General features: G+C 45.5%; 1 protein-coding gene across 9 annotated transcripts in view; it reads right to left on the bottom strand.

Annotated features, from left to right (window-relative positions):
* Positions 1-12153, bottom strand: part of Arms (Ankyrin repeat-rich membrane spanning) — a 34646-nt gene that overhangs the window by 2740 nt on the left and 19753 nt on the right. For 8 of the 9 annotated variants that reach the window (XM_025298328.1, XM_025298329.1, XM_019842032.2 and 5 more), the window contains 20 exons: positions 7920-8051; positions 7394-7492; positions 7206-7304; positions 6606-6803; positions 6420-6518; positions 5977-6273; positions 5109-5484; positions 4820-4984; positions 4358-4565; positions 3853-4278; positions 3539-3761; positions 3282-3461; positions 2747-3206; positions 2507-2672; positions 1970-2426; positions 1726-1899; positions 1483-1630; positions 1275-1396; positions 1137-1142; positions 902-1016 (listed from right to left, as the gene is read on the bottom strand). In XM_025298328.1, the coding sequence (XP_025154113.1) occupies positions 902-1016; positions 1137-1142; positions 1275-1396; positions 1483-1630; positions 1726-1899; positions 1970-2426; positions 2507-2672; positions 2747-3206; positions 3282-3461; positions 3539-3761; positions 3853-4278; positions 4358-4565; positions 4820-4984; positions 5109-5484; positions 5977-6273; positions 6420-6518; positions 6606-6803; positions 7206-7304; positions 7394-7492; positions 7920-8030 (4129 nt within the window). In that variant the 5' untranslated portion in view covers positions 8031-8051. The remainder of the gene's footprint in view (positions 1-901; positions 1017-1136; positions 1143-1274; positions 1397-1482; positions 1631-1725; positions 1900-1969; positions 2427-2506; positions 2673-2746; positions 3207-3281; positions 3462-3538; positions 3762-3852; positions 4279-4357; positions 4566-4819; positions 4985-5108; positions 5485-5976; positions 6274-6419; positions 6519-6605; positions 6804-7205; positions 7305-7393; positions 7493-7919; positions 8052-12153) is intronic. The other variant, XM_025298324.1, reaches the window with a different exon arrangement.

Genomic DNA, 12153 nt, shown 5'->3' with positions numbered 1-12153 from the left:
TCTCTCAGAATGGCACCGTTATCTGTTAAAAAAAGAGAGAAAGAGAGAAAGGGAGAGGGAAAGAGAGAATAAAAATGTTAAAGTAATATATAAAATGAGCATTATATTATACTAATTCTAAGATTACGCATACAATTATATTCCTAATCTTATTTAGTATCATTATCAAATGGCCTTCGTTTTCTGAGTCCCTTGTTTGCGCGACATGCGTAATTATCATTCGCATTGGCACATTTCGTGAAAACTTCAAGAGGATGTATACATCAGACGTACATACTGCTCGAGGAATTTGCTTCAATGGATGGAGCCTTTCATCTCCGTAACTTACAAATCGTACGGACAATATACTTATATAAACATCGCATTGATTTATTGACTGCCGTTGTATCTGTTCATCTTTTGTCAGTTGTACTGTCAGGTAGTGTTCTGCGAGTCAAGCGAATGTGCAAATGTACAATATATATCGTCGTTAAAAAAAGAAAAAAAAAATATCGAATATGGCGCGATACATTCGATCTTCAAAAATTTTTTTCTCTCTTTATCGTGTTTTCAGTGTTACGAATTGGCAATGACGTAATGTTATAATATATTATATATATATTATTATATTATGTTATAATATAATAATATGTTTATATAAAATATATATATGACGCGAGTGCAGAGCGACAAAGTTACGCAGGAAAATGATACTCTTTTCGTTTTTTACTCGCGACATATGAAACGTGAGGATGAGTAGCCTCTATTTAGCGGAGTATACATCATAATCGTGCATCCGTGATCTGATTCGATTATACATTAGAACTGTACTCGATGTAGGTGTCACTGTTTTCGAAGGTTGCCTGCGGTGCTTCTTGAACTATGACCAGAGGCACTGTAAGTGGTAGGGAAGTGGGCTCACCTGAAAGTGAGTCTGTTGGTGCCACTGCTGGCAATGGCACATCTAACACATCCTCGCAGGCTTCCTCGTTCAAGGTCTGCAGCGCACCGCAAATCATTTGTTCTTCTAACGTTACCTGAAACGTGTACATGCACTTCAGCAGATTTCAGCATTGCTTTTAGAATGATATCTCGTACTGCAAAATTCAAAACCAAAAAGATCTTGGAGTATCGAGGTGATCGCAGAATCGACTTACCTGGAACTAATATTGAGCACGAATGCAAACAAATGAGAATTATAATATTAATGTTTGCAACGTTTGCTTGGCTACGAAGAGATCGGTGAATAAATTTAAGATTATGTTAATTTCATCACATACTTAATAATAGCATACCTGTTTCTCCATGATAGACTGTTTGTTCTGATCTCGGCGGGATGGTCCGTCTGTCCTCGACGTTCCCTTTTCTTTCTCCGTGTGAGCATTTGGACGTATCGAATTGTTTTGCAGAGCATGATCTACAAAAGATTGGGATAAGATGTTGAATTGAATTCGAGTGAGAATTTGAGTGAGAGAGGAAACGAGAGAGAAACGTCGAGCGTACCCTTCCGTGCAGCTTGTTCAGGTCCTACAGTAAATCGAACGCTTCTTGAAGTTTCATCACATATCGTAAACGACGAGAGTTCCATCTCCCTGAGCGTCATGAGCACCATACGGAATATTTCCCAATCACCGAAAGCCATTTTAAACACCTACAAGAAATGCCAGTACTTATCAATGCTTAAACATGTCCTGATTACTTTCTTTTTTTTTAGTATATAGAGGGCAGCAACGTTGCAAAAATGACCTTTTTCAGCTCGTGTAGATCACAGTGCAGTAGAACTCGACCGCTGATATTACTTTCCTTAACGATGTGCTTATACGTCGGAATTTGAGCCGGATTTATATTGTCGATTTTATCGATCAGTTCACAGACCCCGTTCACCGACAAGGACGAAAGCGGCACCTCCGTAATCTCGGACTGAAAAAGACAAAAACGAAACGATAAGATTTTATCACAAGCTGGTGTTCATACGAAATTCATCACGTACAGGTAACGTAGTTATTGCTGGATGAGGTTTCGGTGGCGGCTCCATAGGCGGTATAGAGTGCAGCCAGGGTGCATGCCATTCGAAGCTGGGTTGGAATGCCCACGATGGAGTTGGTGGCACTGATCCTTGCAAGCTCGATTGTCTCTGAACTCTCGAGTATCGATTCATCGGGATTTTGGCCGGGGCTCTTTGATCCACCTGGGTGCTGTGACCGTGAGGAACGACGCCTGTTTTGTAAAAGTTTACGTTCGCGTCTTCCTCTATACTCTGCTGCTCCTCTTTTATCTTTTTCTTGATATATGGGTCTAGGTTGATGGTGAAAGGCAAGAATATCTTCATATCACTGACGAGCAGTCTGGCACGATGAAAGGTGAGGAAGACGTCCAGCTTTCGTTCGTCTCTGTCCATTTCTAGAAGTGGTTGGACTTCCTTCAGCACTGGGATTTGCGGTCGCACCCTGAAGAATACAAATTTAGACGTAAAAGCAGAGTCGCACGAGAAAGAACGCGAGACAACGCGGAGATCAAACCTACGTACTTATCGTACAGACTTTTCAACGACATGTTGTCGTCCAAGCTGTCTTCATACATGTCGTAGTAAAGAATAAGCCAAGATGTCCTGAAAGGCCACTGCTCAGTAATGTTAATCCAACTGGCCAAATGATACCAATTGAAATCAATCTGGAATGCTTTAAGTAAACGACCTGAAAAGGAAAGACGAACGTTATATGTCGACAAGGATTTCACGATATGATTCTCGTACACAACTGCGTATTACCGGTCACATAAACAACGTTCATTAATCTTCTCATGCTACGTGGGTTCACGTCGCTGAAGTAATCGTCAGTGAGCAGCATCTTGTTGAGATCTTGTGCACCGCCTAAGCGATTTAAATTGCTGCCTATACTGCTCGCGATTGACTCGCTCAGCCGCAACTTCCTACTGCCCTTTCTTGTCTGAGGTTTCAGCTTTTCGTTGCTATTCATGATCGCCGATTCCGTGCTGAGTCTTCGACTAGACACCGAATGATGCATGGTGCTGGTAGCGGTGTAATTGACACTCTCTTCGGCCTCCGACCACGCGGTCTTTTTGCAATGCTGTGCGGTCTGCTGCGCCACCTTCACTTTCCGTAGGCCGCTGTTTTGCAGGTAAAACGGAAGATGAACCATGTTCCGCAAGTAATCGTGGCCGCCGATATTCGACTCCGAAAACAGTCTTCTGCTGTTTATCTCTACTGCCTGTAAATGCATGTGTAATGTTGTGCGATAAACGTTATTGAAAAAGCGAAATATTGCAAATGTTTGGCTGCTTACCTTAACTATGATGTGTGGATCAATCGCTAGTATCACGACGAAGGGATATCCGTTATCGCTGAGTAAAGTCTGTATGGCATCTAATACTAGCAAGACTTTATCCTGCTCGCAGCTGTCCAAGCCGTCCACTATTATAACCAGTCTGCTTTGTTGCGCCATGAAGCTATCCAAGCACTTAACCTGTTCGGGATTATGATTAGAAGACGCATCGCTGATAAAGCTACATGTGGTTATTGACAGACGATGCTTCGACTTACCATTTCCGTCATCAGCTTAACTTCGCCTTTCAGACTCTGAGTGAAACCTTCGCTCTTCAGAGTCTCCAATCTAGAGATGTTACGTTGGAGGTGTCTCCTTTGCGAAAATACCAGCGCTTGCATCGTTCTACTCCATGTGTACAGATTAGCTACAACACTGACGCCCAAGACTAAGCCGATTGTAATCATGATGATGTGTGAGGTGAATCGATCCATCCTAACTCTAAAACACAGGACGCAACACGTCAGAAGACGAGCGGTGCGATATATCCAACAAACAGTACCATATTTAATAGATGTGCACAAAAGCTCACTGGTCGTTCGAGATGTCCATGAGGTAAATCGTGAGCACCGAGATGCCGAGCAACAAACTGCAGAAGCAGAATTCGAATATTACTATGTATGGCAAGCAACACAAGCGTCTCCACCTCCACGTGGTGGACGACTTGTCGGGTTTCGGCCGGAATGCTCTGTATAATCTGGTAGATAAGGAACCAAAGTCATTTTCGATACTGTCATACAACGAACCGATCATTTGCACGATCGCATTCTCGCCAGCAGCGGTTGTGCCCACGCGAGTTTGATCGGTGAAGTAAAACTTGATCGGCTGTACTGCTATGCCGTCGTGACGACACTGACCGCCCGGTGGATGACAAAAGATCACTTGCAGCAGTAGCTTCAGGGCGTTCAATTTTGTGGTGAGCGCCACTGTCAGATTATACGGCCAGTACCAATCGTACCTGCGGTCAAAGATGCGTTCCTGATAAGTGAGAGAGAAACTTTCATCGCTCACCTGCGCAAACGATCCTCGGTCCTTACCTCTTGTTGGCGTACCACACGAGAATCAGGAAGAAATAAACGATAATTATCAGGCTTATGCCGCATAAGATGCCGATGACCCATGACTGTAGGGTGAGGCCTATGGTGACTGTCACTAGTAAGGATATGTGAATTATTACTAAAAACAGCAGGGAAGAGAATTGGAACACTGGATCAATCCACTGCCGCGCGAAATTCTTCATTTCCTCTGCGGAACAGATACAATGCTGAACATCACCACACAATTTGGACAGAGACGGCTACTCCAGAGAACCTCGCAACTTCGTCAGAAATTCTCCGAGTAAATTCAACGAATAAAACTACTTCCAAATGAAAAATATTTAGATCATAGTCAAGATTAACGTAATTAATATCTTTTCCGTTGAAGAGTCGTTAGCCTTGAGAGAGATGCAATGCCTCTGGAATAACCCGTAGAACTCGTAAACAGCCATTTGTCGGTACCTCTAAGTTTGTTTAGCAAGAACGATTTGCCAGAACCCCACTTCGCGTAAAGGCCGACAGTCATTGGCGTCGAGAGCGACGGTTCACTGAGAATATCTGCCAGCGCGCTGCTATACAGGTCGTAACCGAGCATGTTCTCACTATCCTCGTTAGTATTTAAACGGCCTACAAAGTAGATTGAACTCGATTACATGACGTGTTAAAGGTGTTGCGTCACGCTGCTCATATCCTTCGCTTCATATACGTCGCAGGACAAGGACAGGTTAACAGTGAAGGTGGATCGACTTACGAGCACCGAATATCTGTCCAAGTATCGTCTTGGGATGATTGAAGTCGATGCTGTAGGGGGTCTCGCCTTGTCTGTTCGGACGGTACAATAACTGGCTATTCTTTGGGTTCCTCAGTAGTATCTCGACGATCGCTTTCGATTGAGCGCGCATCGCGATATGCAGTGCAGTGTCGCCCTTCTTGTCCGTAGCCGAGACCTTGGCTTTCTTGTCTAAAAGCAATTGCACGATATCGGCGTTACGCACCCTCACCGCCCGCAGTAAAGGCGTGTCGCCGTCTTTCGTGGCAATCTCCAGGTCTGGGTTAGCGTTTAGTAATAATTTGAGTATCTGTATATTGCCTTTCTCTACTGCTATGTAAGTTGCGGTTTTTTTATCCTAAAATATATACGGTGGGGTGGTTAGTTACGACTGGAGCGACTCGGTAACCAGTGCGGGTGAGATATCACGCACGAACCTAGCTCGAAGTGGCTCTCTCACGAGTACCACACGGTATCAATTCGCAAATGCGGATCCGGCAACCGCCTGTAAACCGGTAACCCGTCCGGGTGTGGAAGTCACGATACGGCCGGATCCGAGAGATTCGTCTCTTATGGAAAGCGTGACCGATTCGAACGATTTACTCGAGGAACGCTCGCGTGTATTCCGCACGGAATACAGGCTGCAAACGACTGGAAATCGGACGGCCGGTCGGTCGTTATCTTACGACACTTACGACACGACCGAACGCATACATTTTCGGAAATCACATTGCGAGAAATCGGCGAAAGAGACGATGCTCTCATTCAGTTCATTTTTTTTCCATTTCTTTTTCCACGTCGATCTTCGAGGAAGATACGCGAGTAAGGGGAAGACGAGTCAGAACCGTACCTTTCCGGCGACGTCAACGTCCGCGTATTTCTTCAGCAACGACTCCACCACACCTCTGTGACCGCCTTTAACGGCGTGGATCAGATTCGTGGCGCCGGTGCGATCCTGGATATTAACGTATGCACCAGCATTTAACAACGCATTCGCTATTTCGTGATAACCCTCTCGGCAGGCTATCGCCAGTGCTGTGCAGCCGTCTTTGTCTAGAGCGTTCACGTTTGGTCTGTGCTCCAATAGTAGTAAAACTACATCCACATGGTTACCGAGGGAAGCCACGAGCAAGGCCGTCCACGAATACTGCGCGGAAGAAGAAACTTAAATTAATACAAATATCGAAAAGTGAAAGTGAGCTTTATTAAAATTCAGAGAAGAAGACTCTGGGGCCTGAAGAATAATCATGCAGCTAATTATGCGAGCAGAAGCGACTCTCGCATGTGCCTTACCATGCCGGCTGTGTCGACGTTAGCCCCGGCCTTGAGAAGGATATCCACGATGTCCACGTTTCCCTTACGCGAGGCCCACACGAGTGCTGTAGTGCCGTACTGGGAAAAAAATAAAGATAAAAAAATATTACGAGAGCGAACACGAGCGGCTTGGCGGCCATCGATTGGCTACACGCCGACGATCACCTTGTCGCCAACATTGACCTTCGCCCCGTGAGCAATGAGATCTTTCACTATATCGGTATAACCCCTGCCAGCCGCCCATAATAACGAGGAAATATGAAAATTCCCATGTGCACTGACGTCAGCCCCTCGCGCCAGCAGCATCGTCACCGTCGCCGACCTGCCTCTATACGTCGCCCACATGAGCGCCGTCCATCCTCCCTGCAATAAGACAATTCATAGTCCTTCGCGTGATGTCCTATTTATACACGGAAGTATCCATTTTTATGTAAGAGCACTCATGCAACTAAGTAACTCGTATTACGTTCATTACGTAAAGTCTTTCGCCGTTCAAAGTGGAACGCACGCACGACTCAGCAGAAAGGGGGGGGGGAAGTCTATAAACTAACAATAGATACTGTGTAATTGATAATATATGTAGCATGTAGCAAATGGGAATGTGAATTATATATTCTGCAAAGGCGATTCTTAATCTCCCGCAGAAAGCAACGAAGATTCGCGGATCGCTTAATGCGGTGAGAATTTTTGTCGCATCACTCGAACGATAAATTTATATTAATGGCGTCGTGCCAGACTCATAAAGTATGTGCAACTTCCTCTGACCATGTCTCGATGCTCCAAATCAGCACCGTGCTCCAGCAACTCGAGGCAGATCTCGGTGTGGCCTTCCCTCGCCGCGCACAGCAACGCCGTCCAGTTATCCTGAAGCAAGAAAGCGACACACGCAAACACGTTATCTCGCTCATGTTTTGTGTATGTACTCAGGTGTGTCTGCGGGCAAAAGTACTAACCCCGTCTTCAGCATTGACGTCCGCTCCATGATTGATGAGCACTCGGACGAATTGTATCTTCCCCTTGGTTGCTGCGAGGATGAGAGCGGTGCTGCCATTCTGACGTAACACGAACATAATGATTTGTCAGAGCAAATGTGAGTAGAGAGCTCGAGTTGTTGGATAAACTTGTCATACCTCATATAACTTATGACTTATGACTTCTCACATGTGCTGGCTTATCTCGCCGAGAAATACCCGAGTCATGCGTATTTTATGTATATAAAATTTACGCAACGACATAAGCGCGCGAGTCTCTACTCCAGAGACCATGTTGTTAAAATTCGGTTATACAATATATATATATCTTTCGCAAATGCGAATCGCGAATCGACCGGCGAATCGGTATCCTGACAATGCTTGTTACATGAAACTTGTGAAGACAAACGGCACAATTTTATATGAGGAATTTCTGATTAAGAGAGAACAATCGAAGAGATCTCTTTGGGAGATCCCTTCGGGCGCTCCGCGCGAGCGCCGTCGTTACCTCATCTCTATCGTCGACCTGCGCTCGCTTGTTCTCGAGGAAATTCTGCAGTTCTGCGAGATTGTCATCCGTGATGTAGCTCGCGAGCGATCGGTAAGAAAGCGATACCATGGAGTCAGTCCGATGCAACGTCTGCGGGAAAGTCGAGAGAAATTGTTAGATACGCTGCAGCCCCGCGCAAATTTCGCTGTTAAGAAATCGTTAGAACGAAACTCATTGTTAGACAAACAGTTTACTCGCAATTCGTTAGACAAACAATCCAATCGCAAGAGGGTAAAAGATAAAGGAAAGATAGAGACGACGAAAAATCGACATCGTATGCTTGATTTGTTACATCCCTTGTTAAGTTTAGCTCTTCTACTCTTTGCTCGTTCGACTTAATGTCACAGCGATATTGAGACTTTTACTAAAGCCGGTTGTTCAACGATGCTGCAACTATTGAGTGCTCGAGCAGGAAAGAAATAACTTAGCAGACTCTAAGACTTCTCCGAGTGCATCATCGAGCTTCTCCGTCGCGTCCGTTCACCGGAGACTTTTGGGTTTCACGCGTCCGAGATCACGGTGGTCTGTGTGACATCTTATATTCGAGTGTTCGACGTAAACGACGCCACAACAGTTGAGCCAAACAAGGAAGGAGTCCCGAGCTTTCGAGTTATCAGGACATACGAGCGAGTCCGGAGCGAGCATCGATTTCGCGTTGTGGCAAAGCAATCTCACACACAGTGCGGCACGAGTATTAATCTCGAGAGAGCACGGATATCTGTGCGAGTGAACCCGCTGGTAATTTCCACCTTCCGAGATCTCGATTCACTCGGAAATTCGGACCAACAGAGGTGGCTAAAGGTCGCTCGTCCTTTTCCTCCTCAAGAGAGACCGAGTCCCTCGGTCTCAACTTCGAGAGGGGAGCAACCTGAAAAGAGATTCTCTCTGCAGATCCGTTTGATATATTTACTATTGAAACAACGAAGCGCTACCTATGCTCTTCCTCGAGCAGTGCTGAAGAGCGATACGGCAGCACGATTCGCGTACAAACGGCGGGGGTGTGAAAATATCGCGAAGTGTCATCCGTAATCGCGTTCCCGTTTAACGATTGCAATTGGAGCGCGCGTTCTTCCCATTCGATAGAGATAAAGGAAAAACGTCGTCGGTATCTCGACCGATGATAACGAACGACAGATGCGAGAAATAGAAAAAAGACAATAAAAGGCGATCGCGCGACGGAAATAGTAAGACGACCAAGAGCTAACGGCGTTAATCGTACAATGATGATACAAAATCGTGCAAGTGCCGTCGACGGGATTTCTCCTCACGTCTTTTCGCCGCTTCGATACGACGCACGAGTTAATGCTCTATCGTGTGTGTGTGTATGTGTGTTGCTTTCCCCTGTCACGATTTTCCATCGTCCGCACGTCGACCGCCACTTTGATGATTTCCGTTGATTGCACAAAAGCTTAACCGACAATTGAATTTCTCTGAATAAATGAGATTCGCGAGATGTCTGTCTTTCACCTCGCCTCGTTGGCTCTCTATTAGTTGTATCGCCAATTTTCTTTTCGGAAGCGATTGATCATACTTTAAACGTAACTCGATGTGGCAAGTTGACGTCGCTCGTCGTGTTATTTTCTCAATTTTTACGTTTGCAATTGCAACATGTTTACAATTTCCACGCCTTTGCATCGCGCTTCAGACGTCTGTTTCGTCTTTCGTTACGATGTCTCGCCACTTGCGTCGTTTCGCATTTTCGGCTTCGTCTCGGGATCTTCCGCTGGCAGTATCGTAATCCTACAAAGCGTTAATAGAAAACACACAATCAAGCGGCACAGAATCGTGGGAATCGTGCGGCAAGTGTTGTTTCCCTCGCCAAAGCTCGTACATGTGGGAAGGCACTTAATGGCATCTCGCTAACGCTAACGTATTATCGACGAAATCTGCGCGAGCCGACACGCGTAAATTGACTTGGTATTTGCGAGAGAGGCTAATGCTGCTAAGTATACCGTGGCATTAAGGCACCGTACTTATAATCCGACGATGGCGGAGCCCTTTGCCCTATTCGCGATGACACATCACGCGATAAAAAAAGATGAAAAAAAGAAAATGATTAAACATCGAAATTCGTTCGATATTCCGTCTAAAAGTGTTCTCACGAAGTGTTTTTCATCAATCAAGCCGACATTACCGGCGGCTTTTGGCTCTTTTACACCGAAAACGAGTCAGAATACTCGATTAAACGTAAGATTGATTGCCCAAGCGCAATTTGCCAATGATGTAACGTATCTCGCGAAGCAGTTTCCGAAATACATATCCGCGCACGCGTGTCGACTTTCGTACCTTCGAGTCTCAAAGAAAAATCTCTCTTCGGGATCCAACGAGCCTTTGAAGATCGCAGCAATCACCCTTCTTTTACTTCGGCTCGAATTGTACTAAGCAAAAAGTCCGATGCTACGAGCGTGCATACATACCCACCCACACACACAACACACAACACACACACATACACACACACATACGTACATACATACATACAAACACACATACATACATATAACTCAGGCAGAGAAGGAGATACATGTCCACACAAATCCACACATGTGTACACACGGTTAGAGTGCATTAGATCAGCTCCACTTCGTGCGGCCGATTTTGTTACTTCGCTGAAATCGCTCTGAAACCTATCCTTACAGCAGACGATACTGACGCGCGCCTTGCCACGGTAGCGAGAGTCACTGTGTTAATTCGCGAGCGTCGGCGGATATAGCGCAAACACTAGCCTTCAAAAGATCGATGACAGAACCGAGTCGAACGAAATTCCATTAAGTAGCATGTATGCGCACGTGACATCATGTCGCGTTACGTAAGACCTTCCAAAATTTTCCGGTGGAATGCCGCGAATGTTTATCGTCGGAATATTTCATCGCTGAATTTTTAATCGATGACATGGGCACGTTAATAATTAACGACGTGTGTCAGCCTTAACAGGCTGTCCTCGCCTCGACGTTAGGGGAGAATAAAGTATATAGCGGTATATTTAACGGGCACGGATGCTCTTTCCGAGTATGATAACTCTTGGAGTAACAAACGACTTCGGGAATCGAAGTCGACTTCGATTGAAGTACAAATAAGATATAGGAATAATAAAGAAAAATAATGGAAATTGAGAGAGATTAAAGAATAATATAGATAAAATCCATAGGGAAGAAAAGAGGAGGAAGTTTGGACCAACTGTCGGTCAAAAGATGATCAGAAAACCAAAGGAACTGCGCGAGCACCTGCTTGAAAAGCCAACGAGCACTTTAAAACACTTTTGAAGCACCTTCTCAAACATTTAATTTGAGACTCTAAAACTAAAACTATCAAGCGTCGAAGTAACGTAAACGTGAATTATGACGAGTGACAGTCTCCGACTGTCAACCATTCGCCTGAATACCCTCCACGAAAGAGTTGTTCAATCAGTATCAATAGAATAACGCGTGCCAACAGACGCAAGTCGACTGTTGCTTGAGATAATTATTAGATCATCGGCCGTGACATATCAGTCGTTATTCGCAGATTAGCTCAGCTGTAAACGACAATCACGATAAAACAAAGGCTGCCTCGAAGACGTCCATGTTCATCGGCAGCAACGTAATCGCGACAAATTAACGTTTTATTGTCCGCGACGGGTGTCGTCGTGTCATTTCTCGGCTCGTTTCGACTCGGTTCGATCTTAATCAGCCGTGCGCCAGCTCGAAGCGTAAATCATCCCGACCAGAGCGTGTGCCAGTACACTCTGGAATTAATCGAGTTTCTCGTAGAAACGCGCGTCCGTGTACGTGCACACGCGTCTAATCGCGGCCTTTTCAGCCAGCAATCGTTTTCACAGAGACACTCGAATCAATGCCTGGCCAACGTGACACGTTCCGACGGACTGATCTGCAGTTGGAAGATTCTCTCGCGCGACTCGTCGGAGAACCTCCGCTTGGAAGCCAATCAAACTGAGAGAACCGTCCGACGACGGACAGCTTGACGGTAAACATAAAACATAAAAACTAACTGCGTTCAACAACCGACCCGGTCTTTCGACCGGCAGATCGGCGGAGCCAGAAGAAGAATCGGGCGGATCCTCCGAGCTTCAAGGTCGATAAATATTAGCGTAAACGATGATCCCTCACACACGCGCGACGCGACGATCAGAACGAAACGTCGTTTCGGCTTTTGCGCTCGAGCTGAGAGATGGCTTGTCTTGGCCAGACGATGA

The sequence above is a fragment of the Harpegnathos saltator genome, unplaced genomic scaffold, assembly GCF_003227715.2.
Source record: "Harpegnathos saltator strain DR-91 unplaced genomic scaffold, Hsal_v8.6 scaffold213, whole genome shotgun sequence".
In the NCBI taxonomy this organism is placed as follows: domain Eukaryota; kingdom Metazoa; phylum Arthropoda; class Insecta; order Hymenoptera; family Formicidae; genus Harpegnathos; species Harpegnathos saltator.
This window is presented reverse-complemented; position numbering and strand designations above follow the sequence as displayed.